At 41.7% G+C, this 19225-nt stretch overlaps 1 protein-coding gene across 4 annotated transcripts in view; it reads right to left on the minus strand.

The window, feature by feature from the left end:
• The window catches only part of Scaf4 (SR-related CTD associated factor 4), a 57423-nt gene extending 39092 nt beyond the window's left edge, over positions 1–18331 (minus strand). For all 4 annotated transcript variants that reach the window (XM_055614931.1, XM_055614929.1, XM_055614930.1 and 1 more), the window contains exon 1: positions 17865–18331. In XM_055614931.1, the coding sequence (XP_055470906.1) occupies positions 17865–17894 (30 nt within the window). In that variant the 5' untranslated portion in view covers positions 17895–18331. The remainder of the gene's footprint in view (positions 1–17864) is intronic.
• Between the last annotated feature and the right edge of the window lie 894 nt (positions 18332–19225).

The raw sequence follows: 19225 nt of genomic DNA on the forward strand, positions 1-19225 counted from the left end.
AAAAAAAAAAAAAAAAAAAAAAAAAAAAAAAAAAAAAGACATGGTCTCTCTTTGGCCCAGACTTCACTAATTAAGCCAGACCCTGGACAGCAAACCCAAAGGGTCTATGTCCCTAATCCTGGGATTATAACCACAGGCTAACAGGTCTGGCTTTTTGCATAAATCCTAGGGTTCAACTCGGGTCCCTCCCTGAAAACACTTTACTGAGCTATCTCTCCAGCCCTTAACATCAATTTTTTTGATGAATAAATGGTGCCACAATTTAATGACTACGCTAATGTAGCAATTAAGGAAACAAACAAACAAAACCCACAAAAAACTGGTTACCCTCTCTTCATCAGGTTTGAATGGCATGTCTCTGTTTCTGGCCCCATTTAGGGGATAGGAGGGTTATAGTGCCTTCAGGAAGTAGGTGGGGCCTGGCTGGAGGAAGAGGACCTCTGGGGTGACCCTACCCCTTGCTCTGCTATGAAGTGACATGTCCAAGCTGCTATGAACGGCTGTATGCCTTTGCTGCCATAGTGGCCTGAAACCCTCTGAAATCTGAGCTCTGACAAGTCTGTCACAGTGACAAGGAAGGCAAGCCAAGAGGGGCTGGAATGTTGCTCAGTGGTAGGGCACAGGTACAAGGCCCTATGGTAGATTCCCACACTGAAAAAGAAAGAAAAGCAAAAACCAGAAACTTGTCCATGGTGTTCAGGGCTACTGTAAGTGTTTAATGTCACAAGATGTATGACAAGTACACTGGTTTTGAGATCTCAACTTTGTGAGCACAGAAGTGCTCTCAATAGCCAGCCCTCTGTTCTGTACAGTGAGATTCTACTTGCTCAACACTGACTCATGAGAGCATGCCTTGGCAAGACTCAGCTCCCAAACACTGCTTCTGAATTTGATCCCAGGTCTTTAGAAACAATACTGTATTACTCTTATGAATTATTAATTCAGCTCCCAAATGGAACTATCTAAAATAGCCTGGAATACTTGAATTGCTTTTTTTCTTTTCCTGGTCTCCATGCCCACCCTTCACATGATGCAATCCTGCTTCCTTAATTAAAATCTATGCTAAACCCAATCCAAAGATCCATTACACCAGCTATGTAAGAAGCTAAGTTAGAGGGCGCAAGTTCAAGGCCAGCTTGGGTAACTTAGTGAGATCTTGTCTCAAATAAATAACATATACTGTTAATCTGTTTATTAGTTTCTCTCATTCTAAAGTAAGTAATGTACTATTTAGTCCTTCCTCTCATCTAGAGCTAAATTGCAATTTAATAATCATAAACAAAAAAGCTGTCAAAGTCACCACTATGAGCTGAGGAATCTCTCAGATTTATAAAGGCTGGCCTTATGACAATCCAAGATTGTCATTACAGTTATTGAATTTTCAAACTGTTATTGTTTGTCAGAACACAGACCCAATAATCTACTAACTGCCTACTAAGTTTGGCTCTGTCACTGCCTATTGCTGAAAACACTTCTTCATGTGCACAGTGGAAATCATGCCAGGTCTGCTTAAGAAAATTTAAGTGTGGAGTACAAACATGTCAGGGCATTAATACAGCACTCAGCATAGCATAAGTGTTCAAGAGGTGTCAGCTTATTACCAGAACACCTTGGAAATAGTTCAGAGCAGTGCTTTCCAAGCTACAGGCAGAAGTCACAACTAAAAAACTGTTAACACACTTGTCCTGTGGCACTGGCTACCTGCTCACGTCCCTTACAGACATACAGAGTAGAATGTGCACGTTCTCTGGTAACACTTCCAATCATCTCTTGACCATTTATAAAGCCTAACACCATTTATAAAGCCTAACACATAGTAAGTACTATGTAAAACTAAGTGTTATGATGTACTGTTTAGAGAATAATAACAAGAAGGAAAAAAAGGTCTGTACTACAGAGTACAGAAATGAGACACGAGAGAAACACCTTCCAAACCAGCGCTGGTGAGAAGAGTGTGCACTGATGAGGGCCTTTAGCAGTGCGTCTGCTCACCACCGCTCACAAGGACTCCAAGTACTGCTTAACCAACAGTGCTGAGCAGTAACTCAAGTCTTACCCTTTGGAACTTTCTACAATTCCACCCCAATATTTTTAAGCCAAGACTAGTGATTTTGAGAATAGGAGTGGCCCAACTATACTGTTTCACAAAACCTGGTAGTTCTGCTTGTGGGCACATAACACTTAAATGCCTGAATCTAAGTGTAAATTATAAGTCTTCTTGTGGGTTGTGGTTAAAAAATAGGAAAGTATTGAAGGAGGGGAGGAGGGAATCTCACTTCAGAAATAAGAAAAATAAAAGCAAACTGGAAAAATGGAAAGAGGGAAAAGGGGGTTAATTCAAGACTGGCAATTTCTAGCCAACTTCCAGTCTCAAGACAACAAACCTCAAAGGAAAAGCAAAACAAAACAACTTAAACACAAATGTGTGAAAACCAGAAAACTGTTATCCCGACACTGACTAGTATGGAAAACACACCAGACACTGAGGTACTGAGTCAAAAACTTGATTCAAAATTGGGGCAAATTCACCTTTCCAAGCCACAGTAAGTATCCCCAGCCTACAGGTGTGCAGTGCTATCTCCCAGGGAGTACAAGCCAAGGCACAGTATCCCCAGCCGACAGAGGTGCACTGCTATCTACTGGTGAGTGCACAGGTCCTCATAAGATCCTCTGGTGCAGGCTCCGCCCTGATCATGACAGCCTGCATTTCCAGTCATTTGTCAATGAGAAAATAATACATCATGGAGCAGCGTGAGGAGCCACGGACTCCTCTGATGTGAAGTAACTGCAGCAGCCTCTAGGTCTCAAAAGGCATTACATTCGCAGCAACTGGTCTCAGTAAAGGCTCTTTGTTCTATTACTGGGACAGCTTTTAAGAAAGCCTACCCTTGACATTGTCCTCTGTCATGCTAGCTTGAGATATAAAGCACTTTAAACACAAAGAACCACTTGGTCATCCTCATCCCTTCCATCAGTAAAGAGACTTAGGAAAAAAAAAAGGAACAAAGTATTTAAACTGGTTCTTTTGGAATTCCCTCAGTACTTAGGGAATCAGTCAAAGCAAAATAATTTAACAGCACTGGGAAAATGTCTCAGTTCTGTTTAGCTGTACAGAAAACTACACCCTAGGCAATTTTAAAAGGTGTATGGGGCAACTACATTCTCAGCCCACTATGCAATTTTTAAGGAACTTCTATTTGTTTTTAAGCAAGGTCTTATGCAAACTGAAGGCAATTCTCATATTGCAGTCTCTCAAATTCTGGAAGTTCAAGGTGTCCCTAACTGGTGAAGGCATTTGTCCCATGGCATCTCATGGCAAAGGACAGAGGAGGGGATGGGAGGAGGGGGAGGGGAGGGGAGGGGAGAGGATGGGACCAGGCTTGTGTCCTTAATAACCTCCTTCACAAGGGCTTTTAGCTTCCTGATAATCCAGCCATCTCTGAGTAGGTCTCATCTCAACACTTGCATAAACGTGAACATGATTTCATGATCCAACACAATCATTCTCACATGTTAATAACTCTAGCTAACCTTTTCAAACCACAATATTTTTTTAATTTGAAAAAAAAAGGCATATTGATAGTTCTTATCTCACTTAAGGTTGTTCAGATTAAATATGGCAAAGTACAGACATCTCAAGCCTAATGCCTGGCGCACACACACCCAGTCAATGACTAATGCAATACCCTGGGAACGTTGCTTTTAATTTTTAAAAATATTATTGTCTGTGTACAAAACAAAAGTATTACTTTTGTTTGTGTGTGTATGGGCAGAGCACAAAGGTCATAGAATACTGTTCTACCATCCTCTACCTCATTTCCCCGAAACAGGAGCCCTCACTGAAGCTGCAGCTAAGCTGCAGCAATGCAGTCTCCAGTAAGCACAGCAAGAGGTAACAAGCATGCTCACACAACCCCACCAGCTCTTCACACCGGTACTGGGGTCAGGCCCTCAAGCTTACAGAGCCAAGTGTTCTTATTTTCATACTGATGTGAAGCAGCCCAAATTCTACACTCAAAGAATCTATCTGGTGAAATACTAGTAACTCCTAGTCAGTTAGTTCCAATGGCTACAGCAGCATTGCCTGAACTGACCCACAATTCAGCCCGAGGCACTGAGCAGAGATCCCTCTCAAATAACAAAAAATATGTGAAGCTGACTACCACGCCTTCCTCTTACCTTAACTATCATAATGGCAAATGATACGGTTTCTAGATATAACTAACCCATGTTATTTTTTAAGGTTGACATTTTAAAATTCAAGAGTTCAGATGTATTCTCAAATCAATATTGTCAAGTGAATTAAGCTGACTGCTTTTCTACTGGTGCAATAAAAGTATTCAATGTACCCTAAAAAGTCTTCAAATGATGCATCTTCTACTCTGGAGGGCACACTTCCATTAGTCAAACATCAACACAGTAGCAGAGCTACACTCCTGGATTCTGCATAGAATCCATTTCTTGCTATTTCAGCTTCTACTGGCTGACCTCGTGCCTATGGCCTCTCCCTCTACCCTCGAGGCATCAGCACAGTGCCTTCTCCTTCTCTGACCTCTGCTTTGCTTTCCTTGTCTTACTTCCTGTCTCTTGCCATTCTTAGATCAGGACCATTATGATTATACAGGGCCTTCTCAGATAACTCGGGTCTCCTAAGGGAGACCACTAAACCTCCAATTTCTGCCACAGCCCCCAGGTTGGAGTAAACTACACTGTTGGTACATACGCATGAGAGATGATGTATTTATTGCTTTAAATAAAGCAGTGCCCTGTTTTTCATCATCCCTAACAAAACTATATCTTCATGGTGACTATTCTGGGTTCTTAATAGTCTTTCCAATCTACTTGGGTAGTTTAAAAAAATCACTCAAACCAACTTTCATTTCACTTTATAAACTCACTTTGTATACCCTAGACCAAGTGTCAATCAATGGTTTGAATTTAAAGGGGCAGTGGGCGGCTAGAAAGATGGCACAGCACTGACTGCTCTTCCAGAGGACATGGCTTCAGTTCCCAGCACCCACATGGCAGCTCACAACTGTTTGTAATTAAGACCTGACACCCTCACACAGACATACATGCAGGCAAAATACCAATGCACATAAAATAAATTATTTTTAAAAAGAGGGAATGGGTCTTCTAAGATGACATCAACTGAGTCCTAGTATTTTTTTTAAGACTACTTGATACCCTTATCTGAACCCTATTTTTCTAATATATTCAGAATAAAGTCACAGCCAGCATCTTTCTGAAAAAAAGCTATTAACAGTCTTCATTCTTTTTCTGTTATAAACTGTTAGTGAACACGTCCTGACTGTTGGTAACTAGTAGACTAGATATTCCTAAGAAACAGAACTGGAAGAGATAAAAGTAAACTGATACACTCTACAGCTTCTAAAATTACGTATTATCCTTATCTTGAAATTAGGCTATCAAGGACATTAGAAAAATTACAAAGTAGTCTTAATGTTAAAATATTTTATATATAAGAGTATCATTTGCATGTATTACGTGCTTCCTAGAACCAGAGTTTGGACAGCAGTGAACCACCACATAGGTGCTGTGCCTCTAACCCATGGCCTTTGCGAGAACAACTGTTCTTATCCACTGAGCCACCTCTCCAATACTAGTCTCAGTTTTTTAAAGGTGTGCATGGTGTGCGTGCGTGTCTGTCTGCCTGCCACTGAGGCCAGATGCCCTCTATTGCTCTCCACCTTGTTTGAGACAGGATCTCTCACTGCACTGGAAGGCATTAATTAACTGGCCAGAATGGCTGCCATTACCACTGGGCCATTTTCCTAGCACCTTAAACACTTTTTAAAAAATTTCTAAATACCTTAAGTACTTTTTTCCTGAGTTTCTTTCAAAAGTGACTTGGCCCAACCTTTCTTTTCCTTAAACTTAAAATTTTTGTTTTTCTCAAATTTAGTTCACAATGGATTATATCTACCATTTTCTCCTTTGCTATTATATAAACCCCAAGATGACAAAGCATTTTTTCCTTCGAGTCTTGTTACCCCTATTTATTACAAAGCTTAAGGAAACAAACAAACCAAAACCCAAGACTGGGCCAATGGGACGGCAAAGACACTTGCCAACAAAGACTGAGTTGGATCCCCAAAACCCAATGGAGGAGTGAACTGATTCCTGAAAGTTGTCCTCTGAGTCCCATTGCTTCTAAAAGAGTCATACATAGTGACGGGCAGGTGGTCTTCCAGTGGGGTGGAGAGATCAAAAGCATTTCCACTTTTCCTCCGCTTTTGTACATTTGACTCAGTATATCAGATGCACTAGTTTTTACCAAATCAAGAGCCAAAGCCAACACAACTGCAATATTTAATAATATAACAAAAAGTACCTATAAATTTCTTAACAAATGATAACTGTCATTTCCGGAAAAAAAAAAAATGCTTATCCAGCTAAGCTTAGACAAACTCCATAAAACTTATTGCCAGCATAGTTAAGGGTAGCTAACAATGCCTTCTAACACAGCATTCACTTTAAGTCTTTGTTACCAAAGCAATGTTTAAGAAAACACTCCTAATATTAGAGAAACAGACTGGAACAAACAATGAAATTAGCACCAAGCACTACAGTGCTGTTCTACCACAGTAGAACTGTGTAAAGAACTATCAAGAGCAGGTACAGACAGCAAGAAAGGGCCTGTGAGATGGTTCCCCAGGTAAAATGATTGCCGCTAAGCTTTAGACTCAAATCTGATGCCCTAGAATCAAGACACCTCTAAGTCCTTTGACCTCCACATAAATGGAACTAAAATAATGCAAGAGACACTAAAACTGAAAAACAGTGAACTCAATTAACAAAGGAAATGTCAAAAAATAGTAAACCAATGAGCAATCTTACTAAGTAAAGCCAAGCAAAACATAAATCAAAAATGGCCTAGAATTCTTTATATAACCATGATGTAAAGTCTAGCATAAAGCCAAAATACTCAGCTGGTGAGTGAGACATAGTTTATGCACTTTAATTCTTCAGAAAAAGATGAAGTTATAACAAAAAAAAAAAAAAAAAAACAGAAAAAAACCGTCAACCAATTCTATATCCAGAACTGTACTTAACATAACAATGTGATGCTCTTAAAATTCTCACAATTACCATTCAGGAAAAAAAAATAATAACAGCTTCCTGTTACATGTGGCAGCACAGTGAAGCTTTGTCTTCAAATGGGGGGGGGGGGAATCCCAATATAAGCATACGGAAAAGAAATACTAAATAGAACACCTCAAAATTAACAGGTGTAGTATTTAGTGAGATTGCTTTATCTCCCTTTCATTCTCTAATTTAAAGTTGCCCAACATGCTTTTATTTCAAAAAGAAAAAGTTAAAATCATGGACATAAAAGTTAATTTTAATTTGGCTCTAAGACAAAAAAAAATTCTCTTTTTAAGACAAGGTTTATCTTTGAGAATGGCCTCAAGCTAAAGTTCTGCCTGGCAAACTGAGTACTGAGGTTATAGGTATATGCAACCATGTATGTTTTCAAATTATTATAAATGTAGTTAAATGATAAAAAGGTGGTAGCTGGTTGTGATGGCACATACTTTTAATCCCAGCTATGTGAGTTCAAGGCCACCCTGGTCTACAAATAGTCCCAGAATAGCCCAGGGCTATGTAAAAGGAACTTAAAATAACAAAGAACCAAACCATAAAGACGCGTCAGTATCAGGCATGACTCGTACATGGAATAAATTTTATTTGATTACAGTCTACATTGCTTGCAAATCCTGGAAGGTAGTAGTGCTGGGATACTGAACTTAGCTGTGTATTACCAGCTCTACTAAAAATCTTTAATAAAAACTTTTAAATTACAAAAAAAAGAAAAAAGCGTCTAAAAAAATTTCCTCTTTAGCCAAGCAAGGTGGCACACGCCTGTGATCCCAGCACTCTGGAAAGCGGAAGCAGTCTGATCTGTGAGTTCGAGGCCAGCCTGGTCTACAAAGTGAGTCCAGGACAGCCAAGACTACACAAAGAAACCCTGTCTCAAAAAACAAAACATTTTTTAAAAAAAATGTGGCTATAAAGTACAAATGAAACTACTGTTTTATGTGTATTTTTTGCTGGCTTCTGGATCCTTTTCAACTACTATTAACTTATTTCCATGTAAGTTCTATTTTTTTCAGTGTCAAATCCTTTGAGTCTAAATGTTTAAGCAAACCTTTTCCAGTTGACTAGAAGGCATATAGACAAGCTTATCATCATCAACAACAAAAAAAAGAAAAAAGCTCCAGAAGAGTTAAAAATTTTAAAAACAATCAGGAGATATGTGTCGCTTTATTCTTCTTGGTACTGGCAACCAACTCTTGGTCTTCACGTTAGGCCTACACTCCAAACAGGGTCTTTGGTTTGGTGTAATAGCACACTTCCCTATCTACTTCTTTATAAAATCTACTCCTCGGATTTCTATAATTCCAAGCAAAGTCACACTTAGTATTCTTAAATTCAAGTGTTAAAAAAATTTTCCCCCTAATTTTCTTTCCACTTATCACATTTCCCCACAAATGTATCACATTTTTTAATTCCAGAACTTAAGGAAAAATTTTACAAAATAAACACATGTGTACATAAAGTTTAGTTGATATTAAATAAGACCATTTTAGCTTAACATATAATTTCTACATGCATTAAGAAAACCGCACAGTAGTATAATAAGCAATATTCATTTCTTTATTGCGACTCTCTAGTTTCATTACCAAGTCCAAATTCTGTTGCCACTTACTGTTGACAGAAAAAAATTTTCAAAGTAATTTCTGGTGATTTGCTGTAAGATATACCCCTATTTCTTTTTTATTTTTGAGCCTTTGCTACAATTTCCAAAACCTATCCTGCATTCAACTTTTCTACTTCAGAACCAAGTGGTGCTTCCCTCCCTCACTGGGGTTTTTAACCATTCAGCTCCAGTTTTCAACACCAGGCCTCTTCCATTCCTTACCTCCATTTTGGTTCACAGAACTGCAATTAATCCAAAACTCCTTTTCATTTGCTCAAGAAATGTGACAGAAGGATGGTTAAGCAGGTAAATGTGCTTGCCACCAAGCCTAACACCTGAGTTCAATCCCCAGAACCCATGGAAAGGTAGAAGAATTAAGTCCATAAGGTTGCCCTCTGATTTTCATACATGTACCGTAGTATGTGCACGCATAGACACACAATATTTTTTAGCCTGTCCATGTTTTATCTTTGCTCTACACTTCACTAACACAGAGCCAGGGTTATTATTATATGTCACTAGTGAACTTGAATATCAGTATCTCCTTGAAATCACCTCTGAAGAGTCATTTTTGTGAAATATTTCCTCCTTCACGTAAATAAAGAAAAAAACTTGATTCAAGAATGCAAAATCATTTTATTAGAAAGTAATTTTAAACATTTTTTTTTAGCATTTAGACAGATACATAACATTGGCTATAGCATCTGGCTGTTATTAATTAGCAAACTCAGGATTTCTCCTATTTTTTCCTTGAATTGTCTCCTCTGGATAACTTCTTAAAATGTGTCAAAACCAAAAATACCTTTGAATAAATTTTAGATTCAGAATCAACAAAATAAAATTTTTTCTTTTAGTTTCTCAAGACAATGTTTCTCTGTGCATCTCTGGATGTCAAATATACACAAACTTTTTTTTTTTTTTAAGGGTTTCTCTGTGTAACATTCACTATTCTGCAACTCGCTCTGTAGTCTAGGCTGGCTTCAAACTCAACAGATCTGCTTGCCTCTCTGCCTCCCAAGGGCTGGGACTAAAGGTGTGTGCTACCACTCCCTGGCTCAACAAAATACTGTACAAAGCCATGTAGTTGGATAACAGATACTGTTTTCAATCTCACAGAAAACCAGATCAATCAAGAAACAGTAAGTGGTATGTTATATTGTAATATTTGAGTTTTAAAAAGTTTAAAAATAAAATTCAAAAAAAGATGCATTCTAAAAATGTAATTCGCTGGTTTTTAGAATGTTCCACCACACTGAAGGACCTTTCTATAAGTTTGGACAGCAAGACACATTATCCCAACACTTGAGCCAGACACCGCTGCACATTCAAAAGCATTCTGTGCTACAATGTTACACACCAGCTAGAACTAAGAAGGAAGGAAAGGAAAACAGAGACTTGCACTTTATCAACAATCTCCACTGCTTGGGCTATATCCTTTCTAAAGTAGACTTTCCTATTGTTTGGCAACTCTTAGGAATTAAGTGATACACTCATTTTAAAAAATATGCGGTGTTGACATCTGCAGTGGTTGAACACAACTTTAGTTCCAGCACTCAGGAGACAGAGGCAGATGGATCTCTGTAAGTTCAAGGCCAGCCTGATGTATGAGAAAATATTGAGTGCTACAAAGAAAAACCCTTTGACCAAAAAGACAACAACAAAAAAAGTGTGTATGTGGAGGTCAGAGTCAATATTACCTTTCTTCCTCTATTGCCTTCCACCTTACTTCTGGTGATCAGCCATTCAGCAAAGATAGCTGCCCCAAAAGCTCCAGAAATTCTCACACCTGTCTCCCCAGGGCTAGGGCTACTACTAAATCCAACTTTTTATGTGGGTGCTGGGATCCACGATCCGGTCCTTATGTTCACACAGCAACACTTTGCCAAATGAGCCACCTCCTCAGCCCAGACATTAGCTTTCTTAAATTTATTTATTTATTTAATGTATGAGCGCTCTATCTACATATACACCTGCACTCCAGAAAAGCGCATTAGGTCCCAGGGTAGATGGCTGTGAGCTACCATGTGATTGCTGGGAACTGAACTCAGGACCTCTAGAAGAGCAGACAGTGTTCTTAACCACTGAGCCACCTTTCCAGACCCAGACAATTTTTAAGAAATACCTTGTTTCCTAAAGAGTTAAATGGCTCAATGGTTAAGACCACCTGCTGCTCTTGCAGAGAAACAGGTTCAGTTCCCTGTACCAACAAGGTGACTCACAACCATCCATAACTCTAATTCTAAAAAAAAAAAAAAAAAAAAAAAAAAAATCTAATAACATCGGGTTGGAGAGATGGCTCAGAGGTTAAGAGCACTGCTTGCTCTTCCAGAGGTCCTGAGTTCGGATTCCCAGCAACCACATGGTGGCTCACAACCATCTATAATGTGATCTGATGCCCTCTTCTGGCGTTCAGGCGTACATGCAGACAGAGCATTGTATACATAATGAAATAAATAAATCTTAAAAAAAAAAAAAAAAAACCTAACATCCTTTTTCCGAACTCTGCCAGCACTGTGCACATGGTGCTCAGACACACATGCAGGCAACATACTCAAAAACATAAAATAAAACCTATAAAAAAACTTTAAAAGATACATAATTCTAATAATACCCTATGTAGGTAGTTTTATAATTTTGCTTTGACTAAAAAGTAACACTGACCAAGAACAAGGAAAAGACAAAATAGAGGTCTCATGACAAAGTACATGAGGCCCCTGGAGGTCCTTCACAGAGAGATGACAGACTAGTGAGCTGGCCAACTCCTGTCCAACACAACAGCATGTAGGGAGACAACAACACTGGCAGAGCAGTGAGCAGATAGAGGAGATCAGGCCTAAATATAATAAAGCTTTCCATTCATGCTTTTACTTACCATTAAGCATTTGCAATAATAAATAACAACAGGAATAAAATATCCCCTCACTCTAGTATCTTGTCAGTGGGGACTCTTAAGTCCAAAAGACTAGCGCAGTGACTATTGCTGAGATTAACCAACACCTCAATGCAAGTCCACATACGACCTACAGTGCGAATCCAGAGCGCAAGTGCACCAAGAAATACGCACTTCCCCATCTCAAGCTGTCAGTTCCACTATACTGATGTACAAAGTAAAAAGGGTTATGTCATTGAGATGTGTGTTCAGTGTTTCCAGTCTTGTGATATACCTGTATGTATTCCCGTGCTTGACCAATATATTCAAACTACGCCAGTTAGATGAATGCCTCCTCCTCTGAGACTGTATTTGCAAAAAGCCAGAATCAGCTCTGAACAAATGTACGGTGAACATGAAGCTTTAAAACTAAAGGCTTGTGAACAAAAATTATGCAAAATGTCATTACTACATGACAAAGAGCAAGCAGGAATTTACATCTAGGTTTATAGTGGCTAATAAACATGGTAGAAACAGACAATGGTTTGGGGGGTAAAGTCTATCACTGAATTAAAAAACAAATGTACATGACGTGTGTGCGAGCATACACGGAGATCAAACAAACTTATGCAGCTGTTTCACCTTTACTGAGGTCCCAGGGATTGATGAACTCAGGCGATCAGGCACTCACCGCAAGTGCTTTTACCAACCCCTATGAGGGTAACTTTTGATCAAGATGGTAAGTGACACTAAAATCAATGCTGTACAAACACATATTAGGATATCTCAATCTTATTGTCAAGCAGGCTTTTTATGAGTTCCTACCAGAGCCCCAGGGACTTCCTGCCTGTACACCTGCTGCTTCATGTACAACTTTGTAATTAAAAAGAACAACTTTTTTCTTCAATTAAGGGTATACAGACACATAAATCTAGTCACTTAACTGTCTACTGAACAAAAATGTAAAGATTAAATTTAGTAGCCACTGACAGAACAAGCTTAAAACTTGAAGAGTTTACCATTGTACTGTTATCTACCATTGTGAAATATTAATACACAGTAAGTTTTAGTACTTTAAGAAGTTTTATTAGGCACTTGCCAACCACACTTTCCCACTATGATACTTGCTTGCAATTGGTAGAATTCTATGTATGAGTATACAGTTCAAATTCCTTTTCTGGCCTTTTCTTTTTTTTACCCTAATTATCAATTAGGTAATTTTGTGGAAAATGGTTGGTTTGGGGGAACCAACAAACCCTGCATTGTCAACTATTCCACTCATCTAGGGTCTGTCCCAGTGAGGACTACTGATCACAAGGATGTATATGCTCCAATTATCCAAACACAAATGAGAACTCTGGAGAGGTAACTGGATGGCAGTCCATTTTTACTGAGCCTGCTGTCCACTCACCTCTGATTAAAAAAATAAAAATTAAAAAAATTAAAAAAATCCCTACTTTCTAATTTGTAACTGCTTCCCTGAGTTTTTTACGTGGCTTCAGATTAATCTAACACAATGCTACAGAGCAAGGTATCTATTTACACACATCAGTGAAGAGCTGTAACTATAAAGGGAGGAATATAGTCAACAAGCCACACAAATGCTGAACAGAACAACTGTGGTCAATGCATATAATACTGTGTTATCAAGGTATATTTGAAATGAGATTTAATGTACAGACATTCATACAAGGTAACTTGAAATGCTTAAATTGTGTTTTCTTCTGTCCCATGGCAGAAAAGCCACACTTTGTGTCTGGGTTTAAACAAATACCATTTTGCCATCCTTCTATGATTAGGTATAGATTATCTCCAATTCTGTTTCTCCATATTTAGAAACCAAACCTTTCTATTACTCTTAAATTTATCCCCTATATCAATTTATTATTTCTGTAGGTAACTTTTTCTAGAACTAAATATTTGACAAAAATGTTAAAGAGGTCATATTATTACCAAGAGCATTAGGGCTAAGTGTTGTCTGAATGCTCTGAAGAGTCAGATTTCCTTCCGTTAATGTGTAAACAGACTTCAAACGCTGAGAGAGACTGGGAATAAGAAAACTGTACAAACACTCCTGGAATAACAGCACTGCACAGTCAAACGCAGTAACAGGCTGCTAACAGAATAGTATGCATCCCTTCCACAAAATTCAGAGCATTCTGAACCCTTTTCCCCACTCAGATCTCTCAGAAAAGAATGATTTAAAAAAAAAAAAATTAACATTGCAGGTTAAAAAACAAGAACAGTCTCATCAGAGATCTAGATTCCATTGAACAATGATGCCTAGTAGCTAAAAGGTGAAACATAGAAGCATTAGAGTTAACAGGAAGGGACAGCAAGCTCCCTACTTAACAGAATTTGAGGGTAAGTGGAATCAAGAGCGACAGTAGAACAGTAGTTCATAACCAAATAATCACAGGCCATTTTCTCTGATTTTAAAGATGAAATGAGTATGTGAACTATTCATAATTTTTGTTTTTTTCCCTTTACTGCAAAGCAGCACTGTATGCATGCCACACCTTAGTGCTGAAACCCTCAAAAAGCCTTTTCGGTGGTCTGAGTTCAAAACTGTGTTCACATTAATACTCTCTCTAGGAGAATGCTTCCTCTCCTTTTTCATTTTCTCACAAGCATGCAACAGCGCTTTCCAGGGGCTGTAACTGCATGAAGCTATTCCGCCCCCCATAATATATTTTCATTTTAAATTTCTAATACATACATAAACAGTTTGCTGTGCCCCTTAACATTTATGGATCTGAAGGAATCAAAATGCAAGGAGAGAACAACTGTCAGGAATGTGTGCAGGAACACATTGGACAAGGTTTATTGCAGGTTGTCAGCAAAAATGGACTCTCTGTAGAGTTCATTTGCGAGCACATTTAAGAATATGCACAATAAGCGACATGCACAAACACAGACTCTGTCTTTATTGCTCATGGCCTCAGAATTCATCATTTGATCGTCTCTGCTGGAAGTAATAGCTTGGGTGAGGACAAAGGAAAAAAAGAGTATTTTAAACTAAACAGGAACTCGTTTTTTCATTTAAAACTTGTTTTTTACATTATTTTTATAAAGATTTTAAACGAGGGACAGGATATATTCTTTAAAGGCTAAGAATATAGTTAAGTGATTAAAAATATCTAACTTTCTTCCTCCTGAGCTCTGGGATTAAAGGCACACCCAGCTAAAAAATTCTATCTTTTATTCATTCCACAAACTTCAGCAAAATTTGAAACATTTCACATTGAGGAAAACTACAAAGCACAAAGCATCAGCTGTAGTGGACTTGCATTGGTCCATTTTCCTCAGTGTCTTTGAGGGAATAAAACACCCACACAGCAAGTTAATGAGTACCTTTAATTACTTCACTTTTCTTTACCTTCTGTATCAAGACAGACCTCCTTGACATCATTCCCAATCTTTCCTTTTCCTCACAACCTTCCAAGGCAACCACCTTCTCTTGCTGCTTTAAATTCACCTTTTCACATCTCTTCCTTGAAAATGCTCAATTCTCTCCTTTAAAGTTTATTTCATGTATATGGATATTCTATCTGCATGTATGTGTGTGCTCAAGAAGAGGTCATCAGGGTCTGGAGAGATGGCTCAGAGGTTAAGAGCACTGGTTGTTCTTCCGAGGTTCTGAATTCAATCCCCAGCAACTACATGGTGGCTCACAACCATCTATAATGACAACCATCTGTAATGATATCTGGTGCCCTCTTCTGGCATGCAGGCGCACATGCAGACAGAACACTGTATACATAACAAATCTTAAAGTAACTAGTAACTAACCTATTTCAAAACCAAACACTCTGACTTCTCCACTAAACATACTTCTGGAGACTGACTTGTGTCAGTCACCATCACTGCCTGAGCATATAGAACAGTGACAAAAGGTGTTTATAAAGTACCAGGTACCAAGGTCCGTGAATTCCTCTGGTCACGACCTCTTTTCATGCCTCTCCTGAACTACACCTGCCTCTCACATACCACACCACCACAATTTTGCTACTTAAAAATTCAAAGTTTACTTACTCACAGACAAAAATGAAATTCAAGTATTTTAGACAATAAACATCACACTACACACTTCCATCCAATTACTACTCCTTCTCAGCATCGCTGCCTCTTCACACCCTTACCTTCTCGGAAATCCTAAAACTGACACCTTTTCTTCTCCTTCTGAGTTTTCACTAATACCTTATGGGCACCCCACAACACACAGAGCTCAAAGGAAAAACTTCTTTCATCAACTAAAGTTCTATTTGATAGACTCCTAAGTGACAGAGACCCTTCCCATAGTTAAAGACACAGATGAACAACATTCAAATATTTTTAAAACAACAGACCTGGGAGATTCAATGTTACAAGGACCTAATTAGTCATGTTTTATGAATAAGGAAAAATAGAGAATAAGCACTAAATCAAGAAGGCACAAGAACATAGGTTTTAATTTGCAATTTAGCAGAAAGAGTTGGCAATGGCAACATATGCCTAACAAACATACCTTCAAGTTCATAAAGACTAGGAATAAAGGGGAAATTAACCAGAGAAAATGCTCATTATGCCATTTAAAAGGTCAAAATACTATTTCCCCTTCTCAAAGAGTCAAACACCCCTAAGTTTGGTACCGCAAAGCAATTACTGACTACAGCTTTAGGCTATATTTCTTATCCATTCACCCCTAAGCTTCCAAATTCTTACCCTTAAAAGGTTCAGTGGCTTTGAGTCTTTAATCTGTTGACCACTCCCCTGGTAGACTACAAGGCCTAAGTGCAGAGGTTAATATTAGAAACTTTAACAGAGTACTTGACATCACCTTCCGTGATACCTTAAATCAGAACAGAGTAGTTCTGGCCTTTAAAAATACACTAAAAACCTTCAAGTTCGTTTTCATCTTAAGAGGTATGCCTGAAATCTCCTGACCGGCATTTGTGTAAATTCCCGTCTATTCAAGAGCCATTTGCCAGGCACCCATAAAGAGGGCAATTATACAAAGCCACTGTTGAATTCTGGAATATTTGGAGCATTATTACCAACTTTCTGGGAACCCAAATTATTTTACTATTTTGAAAATCATCACTAGTGACCTTTTTAATTTCACTTGTGAAGACATGTACTCTTCAGTTGAACAAAAATATTCTGTAGGGGGTAACCGGTACAGCAATAAATATTCTCAACTGCAGGATTAATTGGAGGGTCCCCTGCTTTGGTACTACAAATAGAAAGGGGAGTAACAGCCCTAATACTATTGCGAGTTGAGCCACAGACATCTCATCGTGATATGGAGCAAGTTCTGACACCACATCAACATGTGTCACACTATGACATCAGATTTCTTCAATGCTGGTTTATCTTTAGTATGTGAAACGGGAAACATAATCCAACTCAATCCATAATAGTTTCCAGTCTGTAACTGCGTTTTAAAGCAGCAATGGTCGTCTCCTCCTCCCAAATCCATTCAGAAAAATAAGACGGTATGGACTTTATGCTTCCAAAAGCAGCACCTGGAATGATCAGAGATACAGCTAGAGAGGTTTAAGGTGGCAGGCAGCTTTGTTCCCGGTTTGAGGAGGTTTTCACATGTTAATGTCCCTGAAGAAGGGAGCTGAGGATTAAGTAGTACTCCGGGAGGGCAGTGCGGGAGAGAGCAGACAAGTGCAGACCCAAGAAGCCTTTCTAGCGGACTACGGCGGGGCATGTACTCTTGCTCTCCCATTCAACTTTTTAGGTGTCACGCGGTTAAGAAAGGGTACGTTCCAGATAGAAAGGCTAAGGAACTACCGCTCTGTGTTTACTCGTGAGGGTGTCAATCCAGGAGGCGGAGGGCAGACACTCTAACTCTCCGCCAGCCGGGATCAGAGTCCAGCGGCCGACGCGCCGAGGCCTGAGCAACAGGAGAGCTGAGCGGCTGCTACGCCGGCCCCACGACCCGCGGGAACTCCCGCCCCTAAGTCGGCCCGCCCGCGCTCCGTTGCTGCCCCTGGCGGGATCCCGGCCCCGCCAAGCCGATAACCGGGCCCGGAGCACTAGGGGCCACGTTGGAGAAGCCGGAGCCGGCACAGGCCGGAAGGGGGCGAAGGGGGCACTGGCGGGGGAGGGGCGCAGGGTCAGCCCCCGGCGGGGGCCGCGACCTCTCGGCTCCAGGCCCGCCGCCCCAGAACCCGGGGCAGGAAGCGTCCCCTCCCCGACTCGGTGCTCCAAAGCCCCCGGGCAGCGGGAGAAGCGGCCCGGCCGGCCCGCGGTCGACCTGCCCCGAGCACCCCTCACCTCCTGGTTGAAGGCGTTGACGGCGTCCATGTTCGCGTTGCGGCGGCGGCTGCTCCGGGCCCGCCGGTCACATAGACCTCGCGCCGCGGCAAAGCAGGGCCGGGAGCCGGCAGGGCCCGGGGCGGGGGGGAGAGGAAGACGGGAGGCGACGGGCGGCGGAGGCCGAGGCCGGGCAGGAAGGGGCTGCGGCCGAGGCGGCGAGGCCGGGCCGGTCGAGCTCAGGCAGAGGCGGCGGGCCCCCGCTCAGTCCCGTGCGCCGGAGGAGGGAAGGGAGGCGGCGGCAGCGCGGGGCTCCAACATGTCCGTTTGGCGGCGGCGGCTGCGCTCTGCGTCGCGCTGACACGGCCCCCCGCGCCCTCACGCACTGGCCCACACTGGCCCGGCCGGCTAGCGGGCGGGCCTCTCTGTCTCTCTCCTCTCTTTCGCCAGCAGGATGGCGGCAGCGACCGGAGTGCACGCCGCGCGGAGCACCCTGGGACAGCTCGGGCCTCCGAGAGCTTCCTGCGCACGGCCCCGCCCCGCTCGCGCTCGGCCCCGCCCCCGCCCCGCCCCTGCCGCGCGCCGAGCCGCCGGCGCGTGACGGCGCCGCCCCGCGCGCTTTCCCGCCGGCGGTGGCTCGCAGAGTGCGGACCTCCTGGGCTCGGGATCCGGACGAGGGCTCGCGGGGTGCACTGGGGTGCCATCGTGCCCAGGCTGGACTACGCCCCGCTGCCGCGACGAACAAAGCGCGGGGGGTGAGCGTCTGCCGCCTCCGAAGCTCCCTGCTGCGACCTCGTCCGTGCAGCCCCGCGCCCGCCCCTCTGCGTGGGTTAAGGCTGTGCCCTCGCGAGGACACCGTGCGGACCTGGCTGAAGTCCCGAGCAGCCTCCGAACCCCTCACGCTAATTTCCCCAAACCCGGTTGTTTTCGTTCTCGGCAGAGCTGCTGCCCTCATTCACTTTCCTTGAGTTCTCCCTGCCTGCCGCGGCGCTGCGACCGCGGTCGATCGTGCGTGTGAAAATGAAAGTTTTTCTGCTGCAGAAACCTCACTTTTTTTTTGGAGAGGGCAGGCACTTGAGAGCACGATTATTGAAGCAAGAGGGCCTCACCCTGACTCGTCACCCTGAAAGTTCAGGAACACTTCCCGGAGAAAATGGCGAGCAAACGAAACGGAGGGACCCCGCTGGGCCATGCGCTTTGTGCCATCCCCTCTCCTTGGAGGGCAGCTGCTGGAACTTAGGGAAAGCAACTGGCCTCCACCGACACCAGGTCCTAACAGTTAGGATTTTGCTGCTATGGGGGTCTTTTAAGCGTAGGTTGGTGTCATGCAAAGTGTTACCCAGGTGTGAAAAAAAAGTGTAGGCAGGGACAGCGTGGCTTCA

Source organism: Psammomys obesus, unplaced genomic scaffold, assembly GCF_907164565.1.
Source record: "Psammomys obesus unplaced genomic scaffold, mPsaObe1.curated_primary_1811, whole genome shotgun sequence".
Classification (NCBI taxonomy): Eukaryota; Metazoa; Chordata; class Mammalia; order Rodentia; family Muridae; genus Psammomys; species Psammomys obesus.